At 37.6% G+C, this 26,054-nt stretch overlaps 1 protein-coding gene across 2 annotated transcripts; it reads right to left on the bottom strand.

The window, feature by feature from the left end:
• Positions 1-975: 975 nt before the first annotated feature.
• Positions 976-25,866, bottom strand: BOK (BCL2 family apoptosis regulator BOK). Of its 2 annotated transcripts, none has more exons than XM_070945335.1 (5): positions 25,686-25,866; positions 23,638-24,006; positions 12,361-12,489; positions 3,829-3,992; positions 976-2,097 (listed from the first exon to the last, which is right to left on the bottom strand). In XM_070945335.1, the coding sequence occupies exons 2-5, from the start codon at positions 23,858-23,860 to the stop codon at positions 1,972-1,974; spliced, it is 642 nt and encodes a 213-aa protein (XP_070801436.1). In that variant the 5' UTR covers positions 23,861-24,006; positions 25,686-25,866; the 3' UTR covers positions 976-1,971. The 2 variants fall into 2 exon arrangements, with proteins under 2 accessions (XP_070801436.1, XP_070801437.1); XM_070945336.1 differs by having other exon boundaries at positions 976-1,164.
• Positions 25,867-26,054: the final 188 nt, after the last annotated feature.

Raw genomic sequence — 26,054 nt, 5'->3', positions numbered from 1 at the left:
TCTTTAAGCATATTGTACAAATCCAGCTTCTCTTTATCTAATATGGCAGAGATGCCCTGTTATATTTGTCCATTCATTCCTTAATTCAGAGAATAATTCTTATAGTTGTCATGTTGCTTGATGATCATATATATAATATGTAAAAACATTTAATGCACATGTTTTCTTAGGGTATTTATTCTTTAAACCTAGAATTTTTTCACATCTTTATATATTTTTTTATTTAGGGCTGTGATTGTATCTATGGCAACAGATCTCACAAAATGTAGCAGTGTACACTACTTCTGCTCTGGAGCTGAAATATTCAATTTCCCCCCACAATGTTATGTATTTTCAGAGTATGTTAAATATAGTTTTGAAGGGTCCTCCCACTTTCCACACTCAACATATATATTTCTTCTCTTAGTGATGGATCTTTCAAGCCTGCTCCTTAGCCCTGCATCATTTTGGCTTCATAAGGACTCCTTCAACAAACATATCAGCATATACAAATATTCTTTTTAAACCATAGAATGGTGGAAAGAAGTTCTATAGAGGAAATCGAGACATTGTCCTGCCTTCTATTCATCAAAATGGAACTCAATTTTCACTCCTGGAAATTCTATTCCATTTCCTTCCTTGCAGAAGAAAGATCGAGTAAAAAAACAGGCTAGGTCCAGATGGAGTCTTCAGAGAAAAAAAAACCTCTTGAAACATCCACAAATGTACTGTGTTTCCCCGAAAATAAAACCCTGTTTTATATTTTTTTGATCCCTGAAATAAGTGCCTGGCCTTATTGCCATGTGCTCAAAAGCCTGATTGGATTTATTATCAGGGGATGTCTTATTTTGGGGGAAAACAGGGTATCCTTTTTGAAAAGGCAGTTAGGTAGCCACTTGGAATATTGCTGATGCCACAAATCTAAGATCCACTCCTGACTGCTTGACCCAGGGCAAAATTATGACTAAGTGATTACAAAGAGTTCCAGAAGTCGTGTTCTTCAGGCTCTGTTGTGTTTTATTTAGTCACAATAAATCAACCTCTTCAAGGTGTCATTTCATTATACAGAGTGTTCAAATTCTGTTTCAATGTTTAACACCAGAAGCCCAAAGCTTTGCTGTTTTCACAAATTTCAAGGGTAATCTTCATTGCTAATCCCACTCCCATTTACCAGCATTTTTCACACTGTAAATTACAAAGTAGAAAGAAACAAAATGAGTTGGAGTATCTTTAAGATGTTTATACACTTCATTGTGTATACACAGTTCTTTATTTGCATTTAGGCATCAAAGCAGGTTTAGAGTTCCTTCTGTCCTGATCATGCTTGTTATCATATATGGGCTACAGTAGGATTAAAATCAAAAGCACACAATTTGCCAATTGCACCTCACATTGTATGCTCCAAATAGGGTATCTTTTTGCTATATTCTAAAAATTGTTGTGGTTGATGCCTCTGGATCCTTTTATTCAACATAAACATAGCTTGAAAAAAAAAAGACGGATGACCTTATATTTTGGTGCCTCAGGTGTAAAAATATAAAGATGGAATATGTAGATGGGCAATCTATGATGTATAATCCCAGTTTAGTTTCTTAGACAGGAAGTGTCTAAAACTAAATTTCAGTATATCGGAGAAACTCCTCCCTTTCTTTATTTAGCAATCATTAACCAACAATTTAGAACCCAGAATGAATAACACTGGATGAATAACTGGAAAATACAAAAAGTTTAGGATACAGTTTTCCTCTTTGCACAACTCCAAATCAGCTTCCTTGTGTTTTTGGTACATTAAAATGTGACACAATTTATAAACAATAAACTGAGTGGCAAGTTCTTCCGTTGCTCAGCCTTGTGAACAGATCAATGCAAATCTCAAAGTACAAAAGATGCTTGGTATAAGTCATGAACTGAAAAAAAGCTTCCCATTGCAAGGAAGATCATCTCTGTAACTGTCACTGAGAAGAAAATGGAACTTCTTTTGATAACTAGATATCATCTTTCTGGCAAGAGCACAAAAAAGATGGCCTTCAAAAAGTGCCCAAAATTACAAATGGCAGCCACAAGCCAATGGGAGCGAAGGCTGGGATCAGTATTCACTACACATTTTGTTATGTCTGCCTGTGGTAGAAAAGAAAAAGATAATCAGCATTTTTGCATATGTTATAGACTGAGTACTTGTAGAGCTTTGCATGATTCCTGCCAGATTGATGGTGAAGGATTTATCAAAATCCCTAAAACACTTCCGTTGATCAGAGCTTTGGAAAACTTGAATAAATCTCCTGTTGGAAACCTTGAACTTTTCTCAATCCACTTCTGAATACTGTCTCAGAGATTTAAATTTTCAGGGTGGTGGTGGACAGGCATTAGGGGAGCATAGGTGGAAGAAAAGACAGCAGAAGCATGAGTGCTTCTGATGTCATGATGGCTCTCCCATTGACTGCTGGTGGGAAACCAGCAGAGAACATCAGAAATTGTAGCCATGTAACAGTAGGAATATTGTGATGACCCAAACTCCAAGCACCAGTTCTAAATCCTGCTTGTTCAGTGCCTTCGGAACTTTGAATGGTTGTTGACTGAATAGTTATAATCTGAGGATTACCTGTACCTGTACAGGTAGTCCTCGATTTACAACAGTTCATTTAGTGACCATTCAACATTTCAAAGCCACTGAGAAAAGTGACTTATGACCAGTTTTCACACTTACGGCCATGATAACATCCCCACGGCCACGTGATGAAAATTCAGATGCTTGGCAATTGACTCATATTTATGATGGTTGCAGTGTCCCAGGATCATGTGATCCCCTTTTGTGACCTTCTGACAAGCAAGAGTCAATGGGGAAGCCAGATTCACTTAATAACAGTCTGACTAATTTAACAACTACAGTGATTCACTTAAGAACTGCGGCAAGAAAAGTCATACAATGGGACAAACTCACTTAACAAAGATTTCACTTAGGAACAGAAATTTTGGGCTCAATTGTGGTTGTAAGTCAAGGACTACCTCTGTAAGACTGTACATAATCAGCTCTATCTCCATGTGTAGCATTATACTATTGCCTAGCCACTGAAAATGGCAGTTAAAAAACAAGTGGAGGGGTATCTTCCAAGCTACAAAGTATCTTCCAAGCTAAAAAGAGCCTTGGTGGCGCAGCAGACTAAAGTGCTGTTAAGTAACACCAGCTGCCTGCAATTACTGCAAGTTCAAATCTCACCAGGCTCAAGGTTGACTCAGACTTCCATCCTTTTGAGGTAGGTAAAATGAGGACCCAGTTTGTGGGGGCAATAAGCTGACTTTGTATAAAAAAAAAGAACACCGCTGGAGGGGGGGCAAAAAATCTACTAAGCAGGTATATACAAAAGTATGAAGGCTATTGCTTAACACATTGTAAGCCGCCCTGAGTCTCCGGAAAAGGGTGGCATATAAATCGAACCAATAAATAAATAAATAAATCTGTAGAAAGGTGCCCCTGAATAAGTATATACACACATCAGGTGACTAATAACTGGCCAAGGTTTCCTATTGTGTCATTATCTCTCTTAAAAGCACAAATTCCTATAAACGTTATCACAAGTCAGCAGTAGCAAATTAAGCAAATGAAATGAGGCTAAAAACTTGAGAAAAAAGGCAGCCAAAGTCCCAATGGATCAGATTCAAAGCTACACAGAGAAACTAATACAGTCTGAATTCAGACCAAGGATGGCAAGAAGGCCTGACAGACAAAGTTCTATTGAAGGAGAACTTTGTCCTCTCATGAAATACCCATCTAATTTGATTCCTTCCAGTAACAGTCCCATGGCTTATCCTCTCATGCTTTTAAGGAAGGTGTAACTGTATAGGCCCACTTACCCAGCCTCCTCTCCTCTTCATCCATGTCACCAAAGTCTTGCGTACAAACTCTCCCAAACAGTCCACAATAGTATGGACCATGGCTGGCTGGGCATGTCTCACACAGTCCACAGCAAGGCCTGCTGCCACGGCATAGAGAGATGCAATTTTACCCCATGTTATTCCTACAGCAAGGGGGAAAAAAATCAGACATAGTTGGCACAGAGCTGGCAGGAAAATGGTGAAGTTAGGTAGCTATAACCTGTGTGTTTAGGTAAACCTCTTCAGGTAAGTATTTTTGCATTTGGCATTGTTCTTTCCCATCTCCCCACTATCATCACATACCAGAAGGTTGGGCTGGATAGGTGTACAGCCAGATTCTATACAAAATTATCTGTACACATAGTTTATTTTCACATAGTCTGATCCAGGCTATAGACAGTATATGGAGCAACTGTTGTGCAGTGTCACTTGTCCAATTGGTACATTAACATTGCCTATTTTGTAATTGCTCCCCAGGGATAGGCATTGACTGAAAAGCTACCATTGGATAAGAACAATTCTTTAAAGATTCCAATTAGATGAGATGCCATTCACACAATTATGGGAACAACTTATAAATATGTATATATATAAAGATAATGATAATGATAATGTCAGCCCAATGTAAAGCATTTCAGGCACAGGTGAGGGTTGCCAAAATTGTTGTTTTCATTATTTAGATTTTTTTTTTTTAATGTAATAGACAACACCCAAGGACAGCATCAGGGTACAATCTTATGTCCCCAATAATTCAGAAAATTAACTTTCATTAGTACCTCAAAAGAGAACAGAACCAAGAAATGTTATTTTTTAAAAAAAAAATATGGTAATAGAAATGTATTTCAGCATTCTGCATTCTACATTCTGAAAATTAGGAACTTACTGAAGTATGAAGAAATTTGTTTTCATGTGTTAGAGCAAAAACTAAATCAATGGATTATTTAATGATATCTGATCTGAATATTCACATCTACATTATTCACACATGACTATCAATTACAATGTATTATATAATACAAGATAATTCCACATGGTCAGGTGTTTATTTGTTGCTTAAGACTTGAGTATCACAAATACAAATGGTTTTGATATTTATTTTTTCATTGTTCTTTCTTTTTTTTTCTTGCCACAATTTCACTTATTTTTTTGGGTTGATTTCCTTTTTTCTTGCATTATTATTATTTTCTTTTGTTATTGTTAGGTTAGGTTAAAAAAAACTACACATCTTTTTAAAGGGTTTTTGTCTAAGCAGTGATTAATATGCCAGCATAATTTTGCTGCAGTTTCTTATTTTCTAAATGTACACATTATATAAAGCTGCAATATGGTTAATAAAAAAAGAAAAATTGTAGGCCAGAAAAAAATATAAACCAGTTATCCCCAAAGAGTTATTTGTAGAGATAAAATTATTATTGGATTCTAATGATTATACTAGAAATTCACAATTTGTGTTTCAATCGTTTTTAAAAATGCAACTCTTAGTGGAGGCATATACAAAATTTCTGACCCCCCGTGGCCACAAAAGTTGTCAGCCAGAGAATTACACACACATACACAAACACACCATTCTTCTTAAGATTGCTGAGAAGAGGGAGAGCCCCCACCTTCTCCCTCCCACTGACCCTGCTTACATAAAGTGGGGATAAATTGCTTGCTACTTTTCTTTCCTACGTACAGCAGGCGGTGGGAGCAGTCACAAAATGCATCTAATAAAAATGCCACCAGGTCAGATTCCAGCTGGGCAAAACTGTCATTCTTTATATAAGCATCTTCCTAAAAGCTGTAAAAAAGAAATCAGCTTGGGGAACAGGCTCTGTGTAGCTCAAAGGAACTGGTTTTAAAACCAACCTCTATTGCAAAACTATGAGAGAGCAGAAAAACAGCTGATTCTGCTGAATTATTTTTTTAAGAGCCGACAGATGGAAGCCATCTGTAGAGCGGAGGTATGTACCGTAAATACCAAATGGCGCAAAACAGAGAAAATAAATGAGAACTGGTCCCCTGCTTTAGTCTCCTAGATGTTGGAAAATCTCCAGGAAACCATGTGGATAAGCGTCTGGTCAGTTTCTGAGTTCACAAAACGACACTTCCTTTCACTGTACAAATAAACTTATCCACTTGATGATCAAAGTGCACAGCTTTCTACTCCAGTCCAAAACAAACTTGTGATGGACTCTATTACAAGAAGGGGGTAGGGAGAGAAAACTGAATTAGTGTGTGTTCTGCTTCAATGTCACCACCTTCTCACCACTTGCAAATGACAATAGTAAGGATAACATACTTACTCACCTTGAATAATCAAACCATGTTTTATTTAGTCCAGGATTACTCAAGATAATAAGCCACAAATAAGTCAACTATTTTAACTTAGCATATTTTGGAAATCTAAGTTTTAATTTAGAACTTGCTCAACTTAGTGGGGCACTAAACCTGGGGACACCCATATTTCGAGAGAACTGGAATGGATGTTGTAATTTTCTATTCACCTCCAACTTACTATGAATGTAACTTCTGCCAATGTTTTTCTGAAAGTGAGAATTTCTGACTTGTTCTAGGTCAAGATTTGCTTGCTTTGTTCTAGGCAAATCCCCTCACTTTGATTGGTGACTGAGTAGAGGCAGGAGTAGTCCTCATTTTAAAATCAATAGTTTTTATGGTCTACAATCTCTTCTGAAGCTACCTTTATCAGTACTGTAGTTATCTAATTCCACAGTGGTTATAGTTCTTATCTAGAATATAGTTGCTTTGAACCAGCAATATATACTGTTTATTACTACAGATAGTCTGCGACTTACAACAGTTTACTTACTTAACCATTCAAAGTTACAACAGCACTATGACCATTTTCCACACTTATGACCATTACAGCACCCCCATGGTCATGTGATTTACATTTGGATGCTTGACAGCTGGCTCACATTTAGGACAGTTGCAATATCCTGGGATCATGTGATCCCTTTTTGCAACCTTCTGACAAGCAAAGTCAATGGGGAAACCAGATTTACTTCACAATTGTGTTACTAATTTAACAACTGCAGTGATTAACAAATGAGGCAAGAAAAGTCATAAAATGGGACAAAGCTTACTTAACAAATTTCTCAATTAGCAAAATAAATTTTGGGCTCAATTGTGGTCATAATTTAAGGACCACCTGTATTCTTTTTCCTGAGCTATAGTATATACTTTTCTATTGGGGGTTTTGAAAAAAGTAGTAAATCCACCAGTGCACTGTTTCATAATTCTCCTAATTTTCCCAGATGTCTGAAATAGAAGGATTTCACTGCCCAAGAGCCCATCTGATTCATATACATATTTTTATTTTTGTATGTATATGTGCAAATACATATAAAAGCATTTATATCCAATAGAATCTGCCCACTGAAAGGAATGTGGTTGACAAGTGTTTCCTGGAATGGAAAGCCACAGCAATCAGGACATAATAGCATTTAACTCCAGCTTCACTCTTACAGTAATTCCAAAAGTAAAAATTAGCTCCTATCTTGCTCTATTTAACATTAAGCAAATAAAGTTGTGACAATGCATTCAGTGGATCTAACCAATTCTAGTGGTTTAGTTTAACAGATTTTTTTTTTAAATCATGAGTAAAAGAGATAGAAGGTAAATAGAATTTAGGCTCAAAGTAAAATAACTTTTATCCATATTCAGTGTGTTAAGTCAGGAAAAACACACTGTAATTATAGGTAAGCATTGCTCATAATAGTTGATAAAAAATAGGAAAAAATGACAGTTTGCAGGACTCCTACATTTTTCAAGTAAAACTAAATCAAAACAATCGTTTTCATTCCATATTAAGGCGTACAGTTTTAACACACATTTCTATTAATTCTAATGTCACTACAGATGATTGTTTTACAATTGAATATAACTTCATCAGCTTCTTTAACAGAGAAATTATTTTCTGGCACAAGACACAATCAGAAAAAAATGACAAGGAAAGGTCTATGATGAAAATTCTGTTCCAAGTCACTGAATCTCAGAAAGATCCTGTTTAACAAATATAGTTTACATAGAGGTCAATAGTCAATGGTTTATTTTCAGCAGAACTTTTTAATAGCATAGAAACCCTTGCCTTTTGTATATCTGTTATATTTTATAAACCCTACATGAATCATTCAGCTAGTAATACATTGTGATAGCAAATGGTAATCATTTTGGGATGGCAGGCTCGGTACAAAAAGATGGAAAATAAGTTTCAGTCAGTCTTGGTCTGGAATGATTACTGTTATCTTTCATTTTTGCTCACAGTAAATATAGGGAATATCAAAATAGATTAGCAGATAGAAAGAGGATGTGGAAGGTCACCTCCATCCTGCCAAACTGACAATTAAGGAGTTGTTTGTCTGGACTCTGGAGTCAACTCCTTGCTTCTTGCTATTTATTTGACAGAGAAGAGCAGAGACTGATTGTTTGACAAAGAAGAGCAGAGATTGAGTATATGTAGTTTCACCTTAAATAAGCCCTGAATATCACACACTAGTTTATACAATGTCTTGTTTATAACAGAAGACAGTTTCTCTCCACTTCTTCTGACGGTCTCTTAAAATAACTGAGATGACTCCTCAAATGAACATCCATATGAAAGATGCATCCCTGACTTGACTGGGTCCTTGAAGTTACCTTAGACTAAACATGATTTGTTTGGGTTTGCCTCTTCACAGGAATGTCTACAGCAGGGGTGTCAAACTCACGTTGTCACAGCAGCATCAGGTGACATATCGGGATTTTTTCCCTCTTCGCTAAATTGGGCATGGCCAGCAAATGATGCATCCAGCCTGCAGGCTGGGAGTTTGACAGCTCTGGTCTACAGCAGAGGTAGGTTTCAGCAGGTTCTGACCAGTTCTGGAGAACCGGTAGCGGAAATTTTGAGTAGTTCGGAGAACCGATAGTAAAAATTCTGACTGGCCCCACCCCCATCTATTCTCTGCCTCCTGAGTCCCAGCTGATCGGGAGGAAATGGGGATTTTGCAGTAATCTTCCCCTGGATTGGGGAGGGAATGGAGATTTTACAGTATCCTTCCCCTGCCATGCCCACCAAGCCATGCCCACCAAGCCACACACACAGAACCAGTAGTAAAAAAAATTTGAAACCCACCATTGGTCTACAGGATACGTTTTTTGACCATACCTTGGCAGATACCCTTGCCTCCTCATGTTATACAACAATCCACAAGTTATAGAAATCCAGCCATAAAATGTCCACTTCCAGTTATAAACTGTATTAGGGGTCCTTAGTACTTGCTTGTTTTTTTGCAAGAAAACGAGTAAGCTCAGAGAGCACCAAAGACCCCTCATGTCAACCCTGAGTTACAAATATTGTCCTTTATTAATAAGCTATATTTGCGGAATACTTTTGCCAGTGTGTAATAGAAACTGATAAAGTGACATTAAAAGACTATCACTAATAGTTTAACCTCTGGATTTAGGTAAACTTGTTTTTTTCAATTGCTACTTAAATTGTGACAACTAAACAATACAATTTAAAGAATGGTTTTGTATTGTAATTTACTAAGGAAATATTTTTGTTGTCTACCACTATCATTCTCAGAGATTAGGCGAACAAGAAAAATACATTATCAATCATGGAGGATGATCTTCAATTGAGAGGTGTTTTTTTAAAGGTTTTTTTAAAAATAATGTTAGCATTTCAGCCCTTTTAGGAGATTGCTATACTAATATTTAAAAAGTATGCAGCACATTAGCTAGGCAACTTGATGGTGTTGTACTGAGCTTTAGTTGACATGAGCCATAATGGTGCAGTGGTTAGAATGCACACTAGTTCTGCTGACTGCCGGATGACTGAAGTTTGGCGGTTCGATTCTTACTGACTCAAGATTGACTCAGCCTTCCATCCTTCCGAGGTCAGTAAAATGAGGACCAAGATTGTTGGGGACAATATGCGACTCTGTAAACCACTTAGAGAGGGCTGTAAAGCACTGTGAAGCAGTATTTAAGTCTAACAGCTATTGCTATTGTGATAGCTACTTCCCCATTTATATTTATACTTAATACCATAGGTTAGCACATCCATTTTCAAAAACCCAAGAGAACGATTATTTACAACGTGAACAACAAGTCCTGGATTACAGTGAAATAAGTAGATGAGCTTCTGTATGTGTTTGTCTATGTGAGAGAAAGTGATGGCATCACTTATGTATGTATTGCAAGTGGATGTAAGCGCAAATGATAAAAATCCAAAGGCAGACCTACCTACCTCCCTTTCTACTGAATACAAAAGGAAAATAAACACAGTACTTGGGAAATTACCATACTAAGCACACTGTTTGGGAAAGACAAGACATTTTGTTTCTCCACTTTTTCATTTTTTAACAGAGCCAGTGCTTTGTTATATTGTCACATAATTCTAGAGAAATAGAATAAATCATACATACCCCATTCAACAAAGCTAAATACAGTAAACATATATACAGGGTTTCAGCTTTAATCTCCCCACCACGCAGAAATATCAAACACCTCCCTCCCTCAGCAATCATAACCTCCCACTTTCTTGATATTGTGTCTTATGCAATGTAACCCTCCTGACAAAGGAGATAAAAAAATGATCCTTCTGTTTTCAAAGAGGCACTGAAAAAATAATATATTCTTTTTAAAACCCATTCCTTAGCTTCTTTTAAAAATGGCCTATCTGAACAAAACAACTGTGTTTTACAAACGTACATTTTGATAAGTTTCTAAATTGCGTATGTGTTCAAAGATTCAAGAAAGCCTGAAATACATTTGTACAGAAAGGTTCATCAGTGCTAAATCAATATGATCAAGTTGGTTGGTTTTTTATTGGGATCCGGGAAGCCCAGTTTCAAATTCGACAGACTCATGGGCGAGGCTGAACTATCCCTGCTAGCATTCATGCAATATGCTAAGCCACATGGTACTTCGTTGCATTAATCTTGTTCTAACATAGAAACTTTGTGGTTTTTGTCTGGTACAGAGTGGCCAGCTGGATGTATTGATAAGTTCTCAACCTAGACTGAAGAGCGATTGTCCCTACACTGTTGCTTTCAGCAACAAGAATTTAAGACGTGCTGCCTACAATTCAGCAGGTAGTAAACAAGAATCACTGATAAGTCTGATTCTCCATTAAAATGTCCAGACTTGTTCAGAAGAAGACTGGACATTTAGCCAACACAGTTTAGCAATAACCATGTGCTTATGAAAAAGCATTTCCTTCTGTTAGTCTCTGAAATAGTTCTGAATGGGAAAGAACAACTTATCAGCCACTTTGCAATCACTACTGTGCGTGTGAGGAGATAAACTCTCACAGACAGTCCTCAGGAAGCCAACACCAAACTTTTATGGTAAGGAACAGCATGCCTAGGAACTGGATGCTGAATAAATCCACTCCATTCCAGTGAGAAATATATACACTACCTTGCAGGCAGTGGTGGGATTCAGCCAGTTCGCACCACTTTGGGAGAACCGGTTGTTCACTTTCTGAGCAGTTTGGTGAACTGGCTGTTGGAAGAAATCATTAGGGCAGAGAACCGGTTGTTAAATTATTTGAATCCCACCACTGCTTGCAGGGCTACATTATCATTTCAAGACTAGCTTTGTTTGTTCTGATTTCAAATAAATTGGTGCAGAGCTAGGGAAAAAAATCAACCTCACTGTTTAAAACACTCAATGAAATGCAATAAATCAGGTCTGAAACTGGTTCCAAAGTGACACAAAAACTTAGCTATTTCACAGTGTTGCAATATATATTAGAAAAAGGGGAGGGGCAAAATCATAAATATCAACACGAGTCTCTGAGATAAAGACAAGATTGATACTCCTTGACAGGAGTGAAATCTACTTACCTTCCCTACCGGTTCAAAAGTGTGTGCGCGCTCATGCGCCCGCCATCATCAGGTCCAATTTTTGACCCACTGCGCATGCGCAGAAGGTAAAAAATGGGTTACTTTCTGGCTAAAACCAGAAAGTAACGATGTCTGGGTGGGTGGATGGAGCCTCGCTCTGCCACTGCTACCGGTTCGCCAAACCATGCGCCGCCACCACTACCGGTTCGTGTGAGCCGGACAGAACCAGCAGGATTTCACCACTGCTCCTTGATTTTCCATCTAGACCTTTTCTTACTGCTTTGTTACTTGAGAAACAGAGTAAAATGAAGCTCATTCTGCAGCCAGGAGCATATACAATCTCACAAACCAAAGAGAGGAGAAAAACAGAACTGTCTGTAGCAAACATAGCAGTTGCCAAGAACGTATAAAAATAAGCACTTGACATTAAAGAGGCTCCCTTTCTGGAAGACAGAAAACAGGGAGAGGCTAAAATATTTCTTTACCCAAGAAAAATGTGCATTTGTCTTACAATATATGTTTAATGCAACATCCATTGCCTCTTTGCTTATGCCAGTGGTATTCTTTGCCAAGTGGCCTCCACTCACTCCACTGACCAGCAACTGCTATGCTCTACATGCACTGGCTTCTCTAATTTCTCCTTCCTTTGCCCATAGTTTGTATTTTAATACATCACCTGATGAAAAGATTTGAGTGGCCACAGCCAAGAATGCATCCGTCACCACGGTTTCTGAATGGAGAGAGATGTTTAGCTGCCGTGCTATGTTTCGATAAAGATTGGGCCTGATATACTCCAGTTCATCCCCTAAAAAGAAGAAATACAAAAAGCCTTTTATATACATGCAAACATATTTATTAAAATATCTGAAACCTACTTTCAGTTAAGACATTCAAACGGGATGAAAATCCACAAAAATCAATAAAATTATAGGATGAAATAATAAAACTAATAACATGTTCTTACAGAGTAGCTAAACTGCTGGGATCCCGAATAGAGCGCTATTGGCTCCATCGAAGGGAGTCTGTTGTGGCACCAGATTTCTTTGTTTCTGTTTGTATTGCTTTTTTTGCCTTTATTGGTTTTGTATAATGGTTAGAAGCCACACAGAATTATGGTTCTAAAATGGGCACTCAAGCAAATCTTTTAAATAAATAAATGCATACTTTTCATTGAGACTTGGGATTCAATTTTTTTTTACTACAGGTTCTGTGGGCGTGGCTTGGTGGGCGTGGCATGGCTTGGTGGGTGTGGCAAGGGAAGGATACTGTAAAATCTCTATTCCCACCCCACTCCAGGGGAAGGATGCTGTAAAATCTCCATTCCCTCTCCACTCCAGGGGAAGGTTATTGCAAAATCCCCATTTCCTCCTGATCAGCTGGGACTCGGGAGGCAGAGAATAGGTGGGGGCAGGGCCAGTCAGAGGAGGTATGTACCGGTTCTCTGAACTACTCAAAATTTCTGCTATTTCTCCAGAACTGGTCAGAACCTGCTGAATACCACTTCTGACGTTAACTATATTTAAAGGGGGAAAAACACAGCAACAGGAGTTGCTGCTGCTTTCTGAGCCTCATTGTTTGCTTGCAGAAGTTGCATTACCCAAATACGTAATACCATCAGTGGGAGAACCTAATTTTCAGGAGAGACAGGACTATGCTCAATTGGAACTAGGAAGGATAGTGTGCCACAGATAAGTGTGCCATTAGTAGAAACACCACACCTCTCATTATTACCTGATGGACTTCCCTTGGCAGATGGATTTCCCTTAATAGCCCTGAAAATAAAGTCTTAATGAGAATATCAAAGGATAAAACAGGAGACCAGTAATCTGTGCTTTAGAAATGCAATACATCCTCTGGAAATGAGCACATCTAAGTTATCTGGGGATCATTTACATGATTTGACTTTTATCTAGATATAGTGTGATAGCCATGTAGCCAACCTAGAGATATAAATTAATGAACTGCCACCTAACATTAGTACCCAAATTAAAATAATTGAAAATATTCTCAATTCAATCAGTTGTATAATGCTTTTTGGCAGTGAGTTCCTTTGTTTCCTACTCTGGGGTGACCTCCTTAGCCTGTGCTTCACAAGCATCTACTCCCCGTTGTGGAGTCAGATACCATCTGTTTCCTCCATCCATACCAATGGATCCAGTTTGAAGAACCGCATATTTCTCTTATTAAGATTTGTTTAACATACTAAAGAGTACATTAAACTAGGAAATGGTGATATTATCAGATGTTTATGAAGGATAATATTCAGCCTATTTCTTCTTTTGAAATTCCATATTCATATATCTGTTCATATCTTATGATTCTTGATGAATGTATCTTTTCTTTTATGTAAACCGAAAGCGTATGCACCAAGACAAATTCCTTGTGTGTGCATATCACACTTGGCCAATAAAGAATTCTATTCTATTCTATTCTATTCTATAAGATATACATTCAATGCATATTCCTCTAATGCAAACAGTTTATAAATAAGCTAAAAAAATAGTTCTAAAAATGTTTCCACAAATCTTATCAGGTCAAGGACTTGAAAGTCAGCCACTGTTTATTTCTTTATCCCTCTGATCCTTCAAAGAATTATTTTGTGACTTTGAGTTGACCTAAAGAGGTGTTGCCCTAATATGGAATTTACATCTCAAAGTGGACATGCAACTAAAAACATCCACAAGAAATGAAACCAAGTCACGTATTCCGGCCTTCATACTGTGTGTGCACGTACTTGTGAGAAGTAACACCTTTTCTTTCTTTTTTCCCTTTGCCCTACACTTTTCCCTTCCCTTCTCCCTCCCTTATTTCCCCACTATTTTCTATTGCGTTTTATATTATAAACTAATAAATAAAAAGATATAACGAAAATGGGCTGTTGACCATTTTCTAAAAGATCAGGGAGGCAGCCCTTCCCTCAACTGGCCTCTATGCTGGGAATTCTGATGTTTTTACTCCCAACACAACAAAAGGATTATCAAGCTGAAAGAGGCAAACATGCTATTTCTTCAGATGAGGCTGCTACTTCAAATTCAAATGGCATAATTTTTTTCCTCTATTGGAAACATGGCAAAGTGCCCTTCTGCGCTTATGCTAGCATGGATAGCAAAAGACAATATAACCTATGTCTTAATCCTGATTTCATGTGATTCAGTAGATGCTATTTAAAAAAAGGATTAAGAGCAACCGGATGAGGGGGAGGGTACATTAGCCTTATAGGCTAGTCTGGTATATTTTTTACTATTCAGTTATATGGTTATGAATGATTTACCAGATTTTCTTGCTTATGTTTTTGTTTTTAATCATCTTTGAAGCTGTTCTGGATTCAAATATTTAAAATAATATTTTGTTCAGACTTGTCCCCAAAATCTTTAGAAATGCGCTATTGTTTTGCTTCAGATATGTCTAGAAAAATGTGATAATCTTTCCCATAGGACCCCAGACAAGATGAGGATTAACTTTTATTGTTGAAAAAAAGGGTGTATCCCATTAAAGCAATGTGTCAACCTCATCTCAAGCAAAACAAAAAACGATTTCCATGGTTGGAACATGATAAAAGTTTATGGCTTGCCTGAAGCAGTGAAACGTTCATCAGACAGACTAATGTGTTACCAGTTATTTCACACTATGGCAGACATGAGGTGCTAAAATCAGGAACCTTATTTATTTCTTGAGTTCTTTCCTAGCTTGCCAGCCTCCCCTTGATTCTCAGTATAGCCTTCCCACAGAAGCATAAAAGAAAGATTATCTCATCCAGAAAAGGCCATATCCAACATCAACTTTCCCAACATCATTAAATATTTTTTGAAAATTGGAGTGAGGACAAGGAGGTTGGAAAGTAGCCAGGAATGCTTGTTATCTTTGCAAAAAGAGAATTGCTGAGGATAAGTCTCCAGCTCCATCAATTCCACAAACTTCTCTAGACATTTTGCAAGTACACTTTCAGTAGGCATAGAGTTGTTGTTTTGCATGAAGCAAAATGATTTTGTCAGAAGCTCAAGTCCTGACAGCTACTACTGTAGTACAACCAGAAAATAATCTAATTAACAACCCTCAAGAGCCACTACTAATCAGTGTATAAAAAATACACTTAAATGTTAGATTTGCTGGATGAGAACCAGTGGTGGGTTGCTCCCAGTTCGCACCGTTTCGCAAGAACGGGTAGTAAATATTTGTAGTAGTTCGGAGAACCGGTAATAACATTGGCTGGCCACGCCCCCGAACCGGTCCCTGGCCCGGTCGCCGCTCGCTTACTCCGCCCACCTCATCAGAGGCTTTTTTTTTTTTTTACTTTTAAAAGCATTTTTTCTACAACCTCTTCGGCTGAAAAAATGCTTTTAAAAGTAAAAAAAAAAAGCCTCTGATGATTGTGTGGCTCAGCTGGGATCATCAGAGGCTTTTAAAGGCATGTTTTTCTGCAACCTCTTCAGCCGAAGAGATTGTAGGTAAAAAAATGCCTTTAAAAGCCTCTGGTGATCCCAGCTGAGTTGCCTGATCGTCAGAGGCTTCTAAAAGCATTTTTTTCCTGCAACCTCTTAAGGTTGTAGAAAAAATGCTTTTAAAAGTTAAAAAAAAAAGCCTTTGATGATCATGCCGTTCAGCTGGGATCTTCAGAGACTTTTAAAAGCATTTTTTTCTGCAACCTCTTCAGCCGAAGAGGTTGTAGGGGGAAAAAATGCCTTTAAAAGCCTCTGGCGATCCCAGCTGAATTGCCTGATCGTCAGAGGCTTCTAAAAGCATTTTTTTCCTGCAACCTCTTAAGGTTGTAGAAAAAATGCTTTTAAAAGTAAAAAAAAAAAGGCTGGTCATGCCCACCCAGTCACATTAACCCCCACCAAGCCACACCCACAAAATAAGCCACACCCACAGAACCAGTAGTAAAAAATTTTAGTACCCACCCCCGATGAGAACCTATTGTATTCCTCACCTATTTGTTCCCATTGTACAAACATTCATAACTGTTGCCATTTTCTATCCACTCCTTTCTTTATTTTGGATCCTACATCTCCACCAGCAGTTTGAATTAGCCACTAGTTAGTTCTGCCATAAACATAATTAGGAAAACATGGTAAATATGCATTTATTTCTTCTTTCATGTGTGTCTGTGCATCATTCCTTAATAAGAAGATTTATCCATATTTTCTTTTCAGCATCAAATCAGTGTGAACTCCTTCCCTCCGACAGGCATTTTCAGTTAATTTTAAAATCGTGTCTTCTATATGGAAATTGGAAGAAAGAAAAGGCAAACCATTCTGCATGCTGATAAAAACATTATATCAACATGACTATGTTATCATCAAGAATCACTCTAGATATGGAATATACTGCTTCAGGAATTGTGCTTGGACATCACTAGCTTTTGCAGAGAAACCAAAATGCTTTTTTTTCATTATAATTCATTATTAATTAATTTTAGTATTAGTTCTTCTAGCTTTTAATATTCTATATTTTAATTTTTGCTAGCTGCTTTGACTTCTCAGTTAAACAAAAAGAAGTATACTTATTGAATAAATTAAACTGCTGGTTGAAAAGGCTTATACTTTCTTTTTTGAAAACCTACTAGTATTATATTTCATTTATCCTGTATAGTGAATAGCATCCTGAGAGTTTTATATTTGAAGAATGACTTAAATGTTTTTTTTTAAAGTAATAAAATAGCTCTCTATATGAAAGCCATTTCTCCCTCCATTCCTCTCTTTTGTTTTATGTATTACTTACACAATCGTTTGGAAATCTCATTTAAACCAACTTATGAAATATTTGGCAGAAAGCTGTAACATTTGACCCTCTGAAGGCCTAAACTGTTCCATGTAATCTGATAAAAAAGAGAGAAAGGAAACATGGCATATACATGCACAGTCTGATAAGAAACCTTCTGAGAATAGGAACTTTCTGCCCAGAGTGTGTAAAACGCCTTCATGAGATAAAGCAAAAGAAAAGGCAGGAAATCAAGGATGGCAGCTTTTGAGAAAAATAAAATCACATTTGGATGAGATATAACTGAAACTCCTAAGGGGAAGCTATTTTCTGTCATATAAACTGATTATTTTGCTTGGGAGAAGGCCTTCTAATTATGGCAGACTGCCTGTGCCACTACGCAAAGATTTAAAATATTTACGTATCTGCACCACTCATTTTTTTATGAACATGTATCTTAGCAGCAATCTCCTGCTGGTAGTCCTTTCACAATAATTTTAGAATGTAAACAGTTACAAAAAGACAATGCTGAGAGCTTCAAAAAGCTAATCTTCAGGGTGCGAGAACAAATCAGCAAGCACTCTGCCGTGCAAGTATACAAGGATTGCATACTCCCTACTACCCCCATCCCTAAATTCACTCATATACTGATGGAGTCTGAGTTGACAGCTGGTGACTAAGAGAATCTGAGGTCATAATGGATAGATCAGGCTTCCCTAGCTGTTTGAGCACATTTGGAATAGTGAGAGTGTATGTTGTAATTCTTCCAAAATGATTTGTGACATCTGCTGTGACAATCAGGTGTGGAAATTCCACAAAGAAATCAACAAAAAAATCAAAAACACAGCATTGTGCTGCAGTCTCTTCTTAATTAAATTTATAAGAATGCCTCTAGAATGTATTTTTGACTTACAGGCATTTTTGGAAATGCAGATTCTACCCGAAGCAACATTTTGCTTTGCAGCATACCAGGTTCCAATGCATTATTTTAATAAAATTAAAAAATAGGTAAGGCATGGAATTTGATAGGTGCCAAAGAATGTATCTCAGCATGCACACAGATTGCCTTGTCGGAGCGTAGTGGGGACCGAATATCATACATTCATCAATACAGTTCAGAAGAAGATGACCAGGTGAGGGCAAATTCCATGTTAGGGAAGTAGGAAAGCAAAGAAAACTAGCGTAATCCTTTAGCAAAGATATGAGGCACCCAAATCTGGACTATTAAATATAATCATGATTAAGAATACTTTTTATTAATGTCAAGAAAGGGAAACTAAATCAATGAAAGAGCTTGATCAGTGCCTTTTTAAGGAAAATTACAGTATTTCTGGATTTTTAGTGTTATTTTTTTTAATAAAGGAAGTGACATATGTTACAAATTATCCAGTGAAGCTGAATGATAAGACATTCTGGAATAAATAAAAGGAAAGACTTTGGGAAACCCTGTGATTTCACTGTAATTTATTATAACAATGACCACCAACTGAGATAGTTTTAAAAGACTATAAATCAGGGACGTCCAACCTTGGCAACTTTAAGACTTGTGGATTTCAACTCATGCTGGCTAGGGAATTCTGGTAGTTTAAATCCACAAGTCATAAAGTTGCCAAGGTTCGACACCCCTCCTATAAATTGTTAGTAGTTGTGGTGATTATCTGATCTGAGAAGTAGTAGTGGCTATAACAGAGGGGAGTGTAGGCTGAAAAAATATCTAGCAGGCACTGAGATTTTCACTCAAGATAGATTGAGCTTTTCTTCCTGAAATCTGTACTGGAACATTTTGATGACTGGATTTGCATGATGTGTTGAATCACAAACTTTTATATTTTTTCCCCATTAAGTAAGTTTAATGTAACCATGAATACGTCATGCAAGCACAACTTTTTTATCACAAATTCACTCAGGAAAAAAGTTTGGGCCTACTCTCATCTACTTTATTTACAGTATCTGCCAAACTTTTAGTACTGAAATATTTCTAAATAATTGCCTAAAACAATTCAAAAATATTAAATTAGCACCAAGTCCATTGAGGTAATTGTAAAGGGAAAATCGCAATCATACTTTTTTTGTCCACCATGCAATTCCCAGTTATTTTCATTAAAGTAGTGTTTCTCAATCTTGGCAACCTTAAGATGGTTGGAGTTCAATTTTCAGAACAACTGGAATTATGGGAGTTGAAATCCACTCATCTTAAAGTTGCCAAGTTTGAGAAACAGCATTAAAGCTATAGCATGTTTGGCTTACTGAACGGGGGGGGGGGTTCAGAAGTATATGTATTTCACTGTGAATTTGATTTCATTTAATGCTAATCCTAACTTAATATATTGTACATTTCACTCCAGTCTTAACTGGATTTAATAGCCAGGGTGATTATCAAGTAGATACCTTCAAGTCTTGTACCAACATCTCCCACTCATTTAAATATTTAACACCAACATAATCAATGGAAGGCAAGCTTGATATTTCTCTGTATCGATTAAATGAAGGGGTGCAAAATCCAAGAAAAAAATATCAGGACAATTAGACTAAGAAAATAGATGGAAAGATCAAGAGCAAGAAAAAAATAAAATTAATTTACCTCCTCCTACACAAAATCTTCTGGAAAGGATATTGTAGAAAAAAATTAAATTTCTAGTAGCATCATGATGGACTAAAAATGACATATCAAGTTCGCTGACCTTTTATGCTATAACTCTCATCCTGGACAATAGAGTTTAAAAGTACTGGAGGATGACAATCATCTGTATAGTTATGTTACTGCATGTAAAACTTTTAAAACTGATGTTCCAAACTGAGGATATAATTGATTAAGTTTTGGAATTTGATACCAAACAATACAGTGGTAGCTATCAGCTTAGCTGGATTCAAAAAAGGTTGGACCAATTCATGACATCATATATATGAAATAATTTAACATACTTTGCAGCTATTTATCAATTGCACATTCAGCTTTATGATAACGTTTAGAAATTAGAGTTAATACTTTTTTCTTTATCTTTAAAAGTTAAAGTTATCTAACCATCAGAGTGATCTTAATCTCCAATCAAAACTGTATAAATAACACTATACCCAAATAAAATAATGTACTACTTATGTTTTATAAATATATATATATATAAAAAGGAGGGTGGACTTCTCAATAGTATCACCAGTGCCTCTTGTTATTTTTCTCTCTCATTTCATTTTTGTAATTTGGATTATAAATTACTTTCATCCTATGACCACTTTTTGGGGGGATGTTGTAACTAATAAAGGTCACTAATGTGAGGTAGGATAATAATCAAATAAATAATCATGCTGAGAAAGGCTATTGGCCTCCTTGTGTACATCATTAGCACTATTTAATGTTTAATGTCACAGGAAAAAAATCTAGACAAACAATAAAGAAACCAGAAATAGTTTTTGTTCCCCTTCAAAAAACCTTTGTAGAAGAAAGTAATGTGGCTTCTCTAGGTACTGGCTAATAAGTGTCCCAAGAAGCAGCAAATTCCAAACTCAGCTCAAAAAATAAAGCCTAAAACACCTCTAACCAAATTGATGTCTCGTTATGAAATCTAACATGCATAACCATCTTACTCTGGGAATAAAGAACATCATCAAAGCTCTTTTGGAATTCAATGCATAAAATCCAGCACGTACACCTCCCTCTTCATCCATGCAAGCAATTAGGAAAATATTGCTCCAGCATGACACCTGAAACCCTAGAAGCCATCTCTTACTCCTGGCTAATCTAGGGCTAGTCCTGGCACAGCCCAAGCCAGTCTGAGAGCGTGAGAAACAGACTTTACCTTTGTTTTCAATGAATTATAAAATTCATTGAAAACATAATTATAAAAATTATAAAGAAAGGTGTAGGAAGGCTGCTGCTGCACTCAACAAAATGGGCTCACAAACTCAGACCAAATGAAAGCAGATCGACTGTATCAGAGGTGGGTTTCAGCAGGTTCTGACCAGTTCTGGAGAACTGGTAGTGGAAATTTTGAGTAGTTCAGAGAACCGGTAGTAAAAATTCTGCCTGGCCCCACCCTCATCTATTCTCTGCCTCCCAAGTCCCAGCTGATCGGGAGGAAATGGAGATTTTGCAGTAACCTTCCCCTGGATTGGGGAGGGAATGGAGATTTTACAGTAACCTTCCCCTGGAATGGGGTGGGAATGGAATTTTACAGTATCCTTCCCCTGCCACGCCCACCAAGTCACGCCCACCAAGCCATGCCATGCCATGCCCACCAAGCTACACCACAGAATCAGTAGTAAAAAATTTTGAAACCCACCACTGGACTGTATGCTATAGTGAGATGTATCTATTGTAACTGCCATCAGCACATGTGATGCTTATCACAGCTTAGTTCAAGGAGAACTGGAAGCTAATTTACTCTTGGCAAGAACAGATGCAAGCTTGATCTATTACAGCACAGGTGTCAAACTCATGGCATTACGTTGCAGTCACGTGACGTTTCGTGACATTTTTCCCATTCGCAGAGCTGGGGTGGGCGTGGCTTGCACGTGATGCATCCGGCCCGTGGGCCACCTCGTTTGACAGGGAAGTTCAGAAAACTTAGCCACTGAAGGGATACCTCCAGTGGTGAAATCTAAAATTTGTTACTACCGGTTCTGTAGGCGTGGCTTGGTGGGGGAGGGTAATGTGACTGGATGGGCGTGGCCAATATTTTTTTTTTAACTTTTAAAACCATTTTTTCTAAAACCTCTTCGGCGAAGAGGTTGTAAAAAAATGCTTTCAAAAGGCTCTGATGATCCCAGCTGAGTTGCCTGATTGCCGATCAGGCAACTCAGCTGGGATCGTCAGAGCTTGGATCATCAGAGGCATTTAAAAGAAAAAAAGTTTTTTTCTTTTAAACGGCTCTGACGATCCCAGCTGAGTTGCCTTGATCGGCAGAGGGTTTTTAAAAAACCCTCTGATGATCAGGCAACTCAGCTGGGATCGTCAGAGCCATTTAAAAGAAAAAAAACCTCTGATAATCGCGCGGCTCAGCTGGGCATGAGGTGGGGCAGGGATTTTTGCTACCGGTTCTCCGAACCACCCACCTCCATCGCTACCGGATTGGGCGATCCGGTCCGAACCGGGAGCATTTCACCCCTGGATACTTCTGATATGGCAATGGTGTCAAAACATGTATTTCTACTCAATATCACTCTCAAGACAATGTAGGTGGGCTGTTTTGGAGCTTAGTTGATCTCATAAGAGCCTTTTCAGATCCAAGCAGCATATAAATTACAGTATTGAAAATAAAAAAGGTTGAAGCTCTATCTTACATGACAAACCTCTGCATGCACAGAGAATGTTGAGGATTTCACCCAGGAAGAATTTTATATTATACATTCCTTATAGCCAGTAAAAAATAATTTTAAAGGATCTAAATGGTGGGATACCTGATTTAGGACTATAAGAGTTTTAAATTTATATAAAATCTCTTATATTCCTAAATCAGGTATCCCACCATTTAATTGTAATCATATGCTTATTATGTATTTATTATATTAAAATATATACTATATATAAATGTGGGTTATTATATATACATACACACACACATATACATATACACACAATGGTGTATGTGTATATGTATATATGTGTATGTATATAGTAATAATTGTATCATATTTATACATAGTACATATTTTAATAAATGTATGATTATAATTATATAAACACACATTCATAGCCCTGATGCTGCCTTTAGTCAAATAATTTTTGAAGCACGGAAGAAGCTTGCTTTATTTATATATTATACCTTTGGTCCCGAAGCAGATATACATGCCAAGTTCCAAAAAACATGTTGCCTGCCACTTCTTTTCTCCCTCTTCTGTAATTGAAGAGCAGCCTGTTTTTAAGTACTTCTTCAAATATTAACATATATACATGATGGATAAAGGACCAAGAAATGCAGCCCTTGGCCATCTAGCACTACAGATCGGCTAGACATGTTTTCCATGGTGAAAAAACAGGAAGGGTGCCAAAAATACAGGCAAATAGGTTTATTAACAAGCCGTGTAAATTTGTCCCTCTTTTCACTGAATGCAGGGGAGAGTGGGATAGATTTTGCCAATTTGGACCCTGAGAAGAAGAGAGAGCCTGAGACAGAAAGAGACAGAGGCAACAAATTGTTAGATGGTTTCAACATAGGGGATAAGATTACAAGTAACTTTTGGCGAAAAGAGCAGAGGTATGACAAGCATTATGCCATTGAAACGTTACTAGCCAGACATATCTTTTGTCCATTTTTGCACTTACCCAACCTTAAAAGTATGCTGGACACTTCTGCTAACTTGCCAACTGGAACAGGTGAGCTGTGCTCAGGCTTATTCCAGCCAATTCCAGCCCGAATGAGCCTGGAGTGAATGTAGTCCCTGCAAAGCACCTTGGCTTGAGATACAAGCTCCTTGTCAGTGGGAGTCCGGTCAAACACTTCCATCACCTCTGCAGCAAAGACAGAAGAACGACGGAGGACTTCCATTCTATCACCGATCTTCAAACATGCTGGGTAGAGTCTTCTTCAGGATTTCATTGGTGGGACATCTGGAGAGGAATCTATACCTAGAGAATGTGTTCTTAGGATACTGCTTCGCTCCAATTTTCAGTCAAGATGTTTGTTGGTGTTCCCTGAGTGACAAATGAACAAGAAGAAATTATTCAACTATAATTAATAGCTGTTCATGTTAGCTTCCTAATAAAGCTGGTTTATGCTGAAATCAATGTGCAGCGTCATCTGATGCTTTGACATTCAAAGTAGCTTTCTCTAGCTTGATGCCTTCCATATGTATTAGCATTATATCTCCCAGAATTCCAAACCAACATTAGTAAGGAACCAGATCAAGGAAGGCTGAATCAAATTAAGTTCTTTTTCTGTGGCGCTTACATACAGATAAATGAGCGCATGGTTGCAATTTTACCAGCACTTGACAATATGGAAGTAAACACTGTTGACTACAAATCACATGGCAGACTTCAAGATCTCTGCAAAACCAATGGGAGATGCAAACACACACTTTTATAAACTTAATTTTCTGAAGGGTGTTTTCAGACAAGACTTTTATCATTTGCTTTCAAGATGAAATTTTTACAAGAGATTCAGAAAATGATATATTTGTTTTGTTACCATCCTATGTTTTTCCATTTCAACTGCCTTTTGCTTAAAGAAAAACCAGAAACACATTCATTAAGACAGAAAAGCTGCAAAGTGCCTTTTAAATGACAGAATAAGGCACATGAGTCTGGAAACAGCCTCACACACCCTCTTAAAAATCAGCAGTTATAAAAACAAATTAATGGAATTTTGAAATAACATTTGAAGGCATCTTATTTTCTGCAAAGCAGAACAACATATGACAGGCAAACACCAATGTTCAGTGGCAATGACATCAAAAGAAATAGACATGCCATATTATATTACTGAAGAAGAAAAAAATAGGAATAGTGACAGTATCTTCACCAAAGATGGCATTCTGTTGAGGTCATCTTTTAGGATGCAAAAAAACCCCAAGCCTTTTGGTATAATTTTTAAACTCCATCTAAAATAAAATGACATGGCCATACAACACTATCTCTCAGTTCTGCAAGGATGCAACTTTCCTCAAATTTCATCTCTACCGACTTTATGTTTTAACATATTTAAATACTTCTCTTAGTCAGAAGGTAATCTTGTCAATGGTGTGACTTGAAAATTTAACGCAGGAACTAAGAGTTACCCTAGAAGTTTCTCACAGGACACAGAAAACATTTCCAGCCAATCCGTTATTGATAAAATATGTTTTAATCAATATTGAGGTAAAGAGTACAACCCTGAGTATCCAAGCAATGTCCTCAAACCCAGGTACACCTAAACTGAGAGTTATAAGCATAACAGCATCCATTGCCAATCTATACCGATTTCTACAGGGTTTGTATGTGGCCAAAATACATAAAATTTCACCCGGAACATGACACAGGGAGTTAGAAACCTACTCAGGGATCAGACGCTTTAGCTGTATTCACAAATCACACAGGAACACAAATGAGCCAACCATATATTAACCTAGTCTCTTCTGCAAATTCATGAGAAATCATCTAAGTTCCATTGTGCCGTGCGAAGCTATAAAATCGAATTAATTGATAAACCATAGCTAAGTCTACCACTATGTTTATCAACAAAGCTTCTGACAGGGCACTGTTGCTCTTACTCAATCTGTCCTAAATCAATAAAAAGGCAGCAGCAACGTCCACCCGTAAAGTTTCCCAGCGATGTGGCTCCCCAAGGCATTTCCACTCCGCAGTGATGTTTTGCAGTGCAGGAGGTTCCTTACGTGCTCTGCTTTGCTTAAAGGAGCGTTCCTTGATTCTCCCCACTGGGACCGGGTTGGGCAGAGATCCCAAGAATTCTTGGTTGTTGAAATTCCGCAGAAACGCCTAATTCTCCCCCAAAAACTCCGAGCCGCCGTTCCTTCTGCCTTTACGAAGCTTCGAAGATCCCTTGCGCTCGCAAGATTCCCTCCGTGGAAAAAGACCTTCTCGCTATAGCCTTGTAAGGCAAGTGAATTAGCCAAGAGGAGGAGGAGCTAGAAAGAATTCGCCCGCCCCTTTCTTCTGCCTCTTAAGGAGGCACCAGGAAGCCGGGCCGATGAGGGTTGAAAGCTGTTTTGGGCATATTGGACGAGCTGGTCCTCGGGTGTCCA

The sequence above is a fragment of the Pituophis catenifer genome, unplaced genomic scaffold (genome assembly GCF_029215685.1).
Source record: "Pituophis catenifer annectens isolate HBS135680 unplaced genomic scaffold, rPitCat1.0.hap2 SCAF_6, whole genome shotgun sequence".
Taxonomy (NCBI): domain Eukaryota; kingdom Metazoa; phylum Chordata; class Lepidosauria; order Squamata; family Colubridae; genus Pituophis; species Pituophis catenifer.
Note: the sequence above shows the minus strand (reverse complement) of the source record. Positions and strands in the feature narration are given on the sequence as shown.

Excerpts from the sequence above, each read along its gene's own strand:
- BOK (XM_070945335.1), bottom strand. The coding sequence starts at position 23,860 with ATGGAAGTCCTCCGTCGTTCTTCTGTCTTTGCTGCAGAGGTGATGGAA. Across the intron at positions 12,490-23,637 it reads CAGCATACTTTTAAGGTTGG|GGGATGAACTGGAGTATATC; the intron begins GTAAGTGCAAAA and ends TCTTCTTTTTAG. Across the intron at positions 3,993-12,360 it reads CACTCAAATCTTTTCATCAG|GAATAACATGGGGTAAAATT; the intron begins GTGATGTATTAA and ends CCCTTGCTGTAG.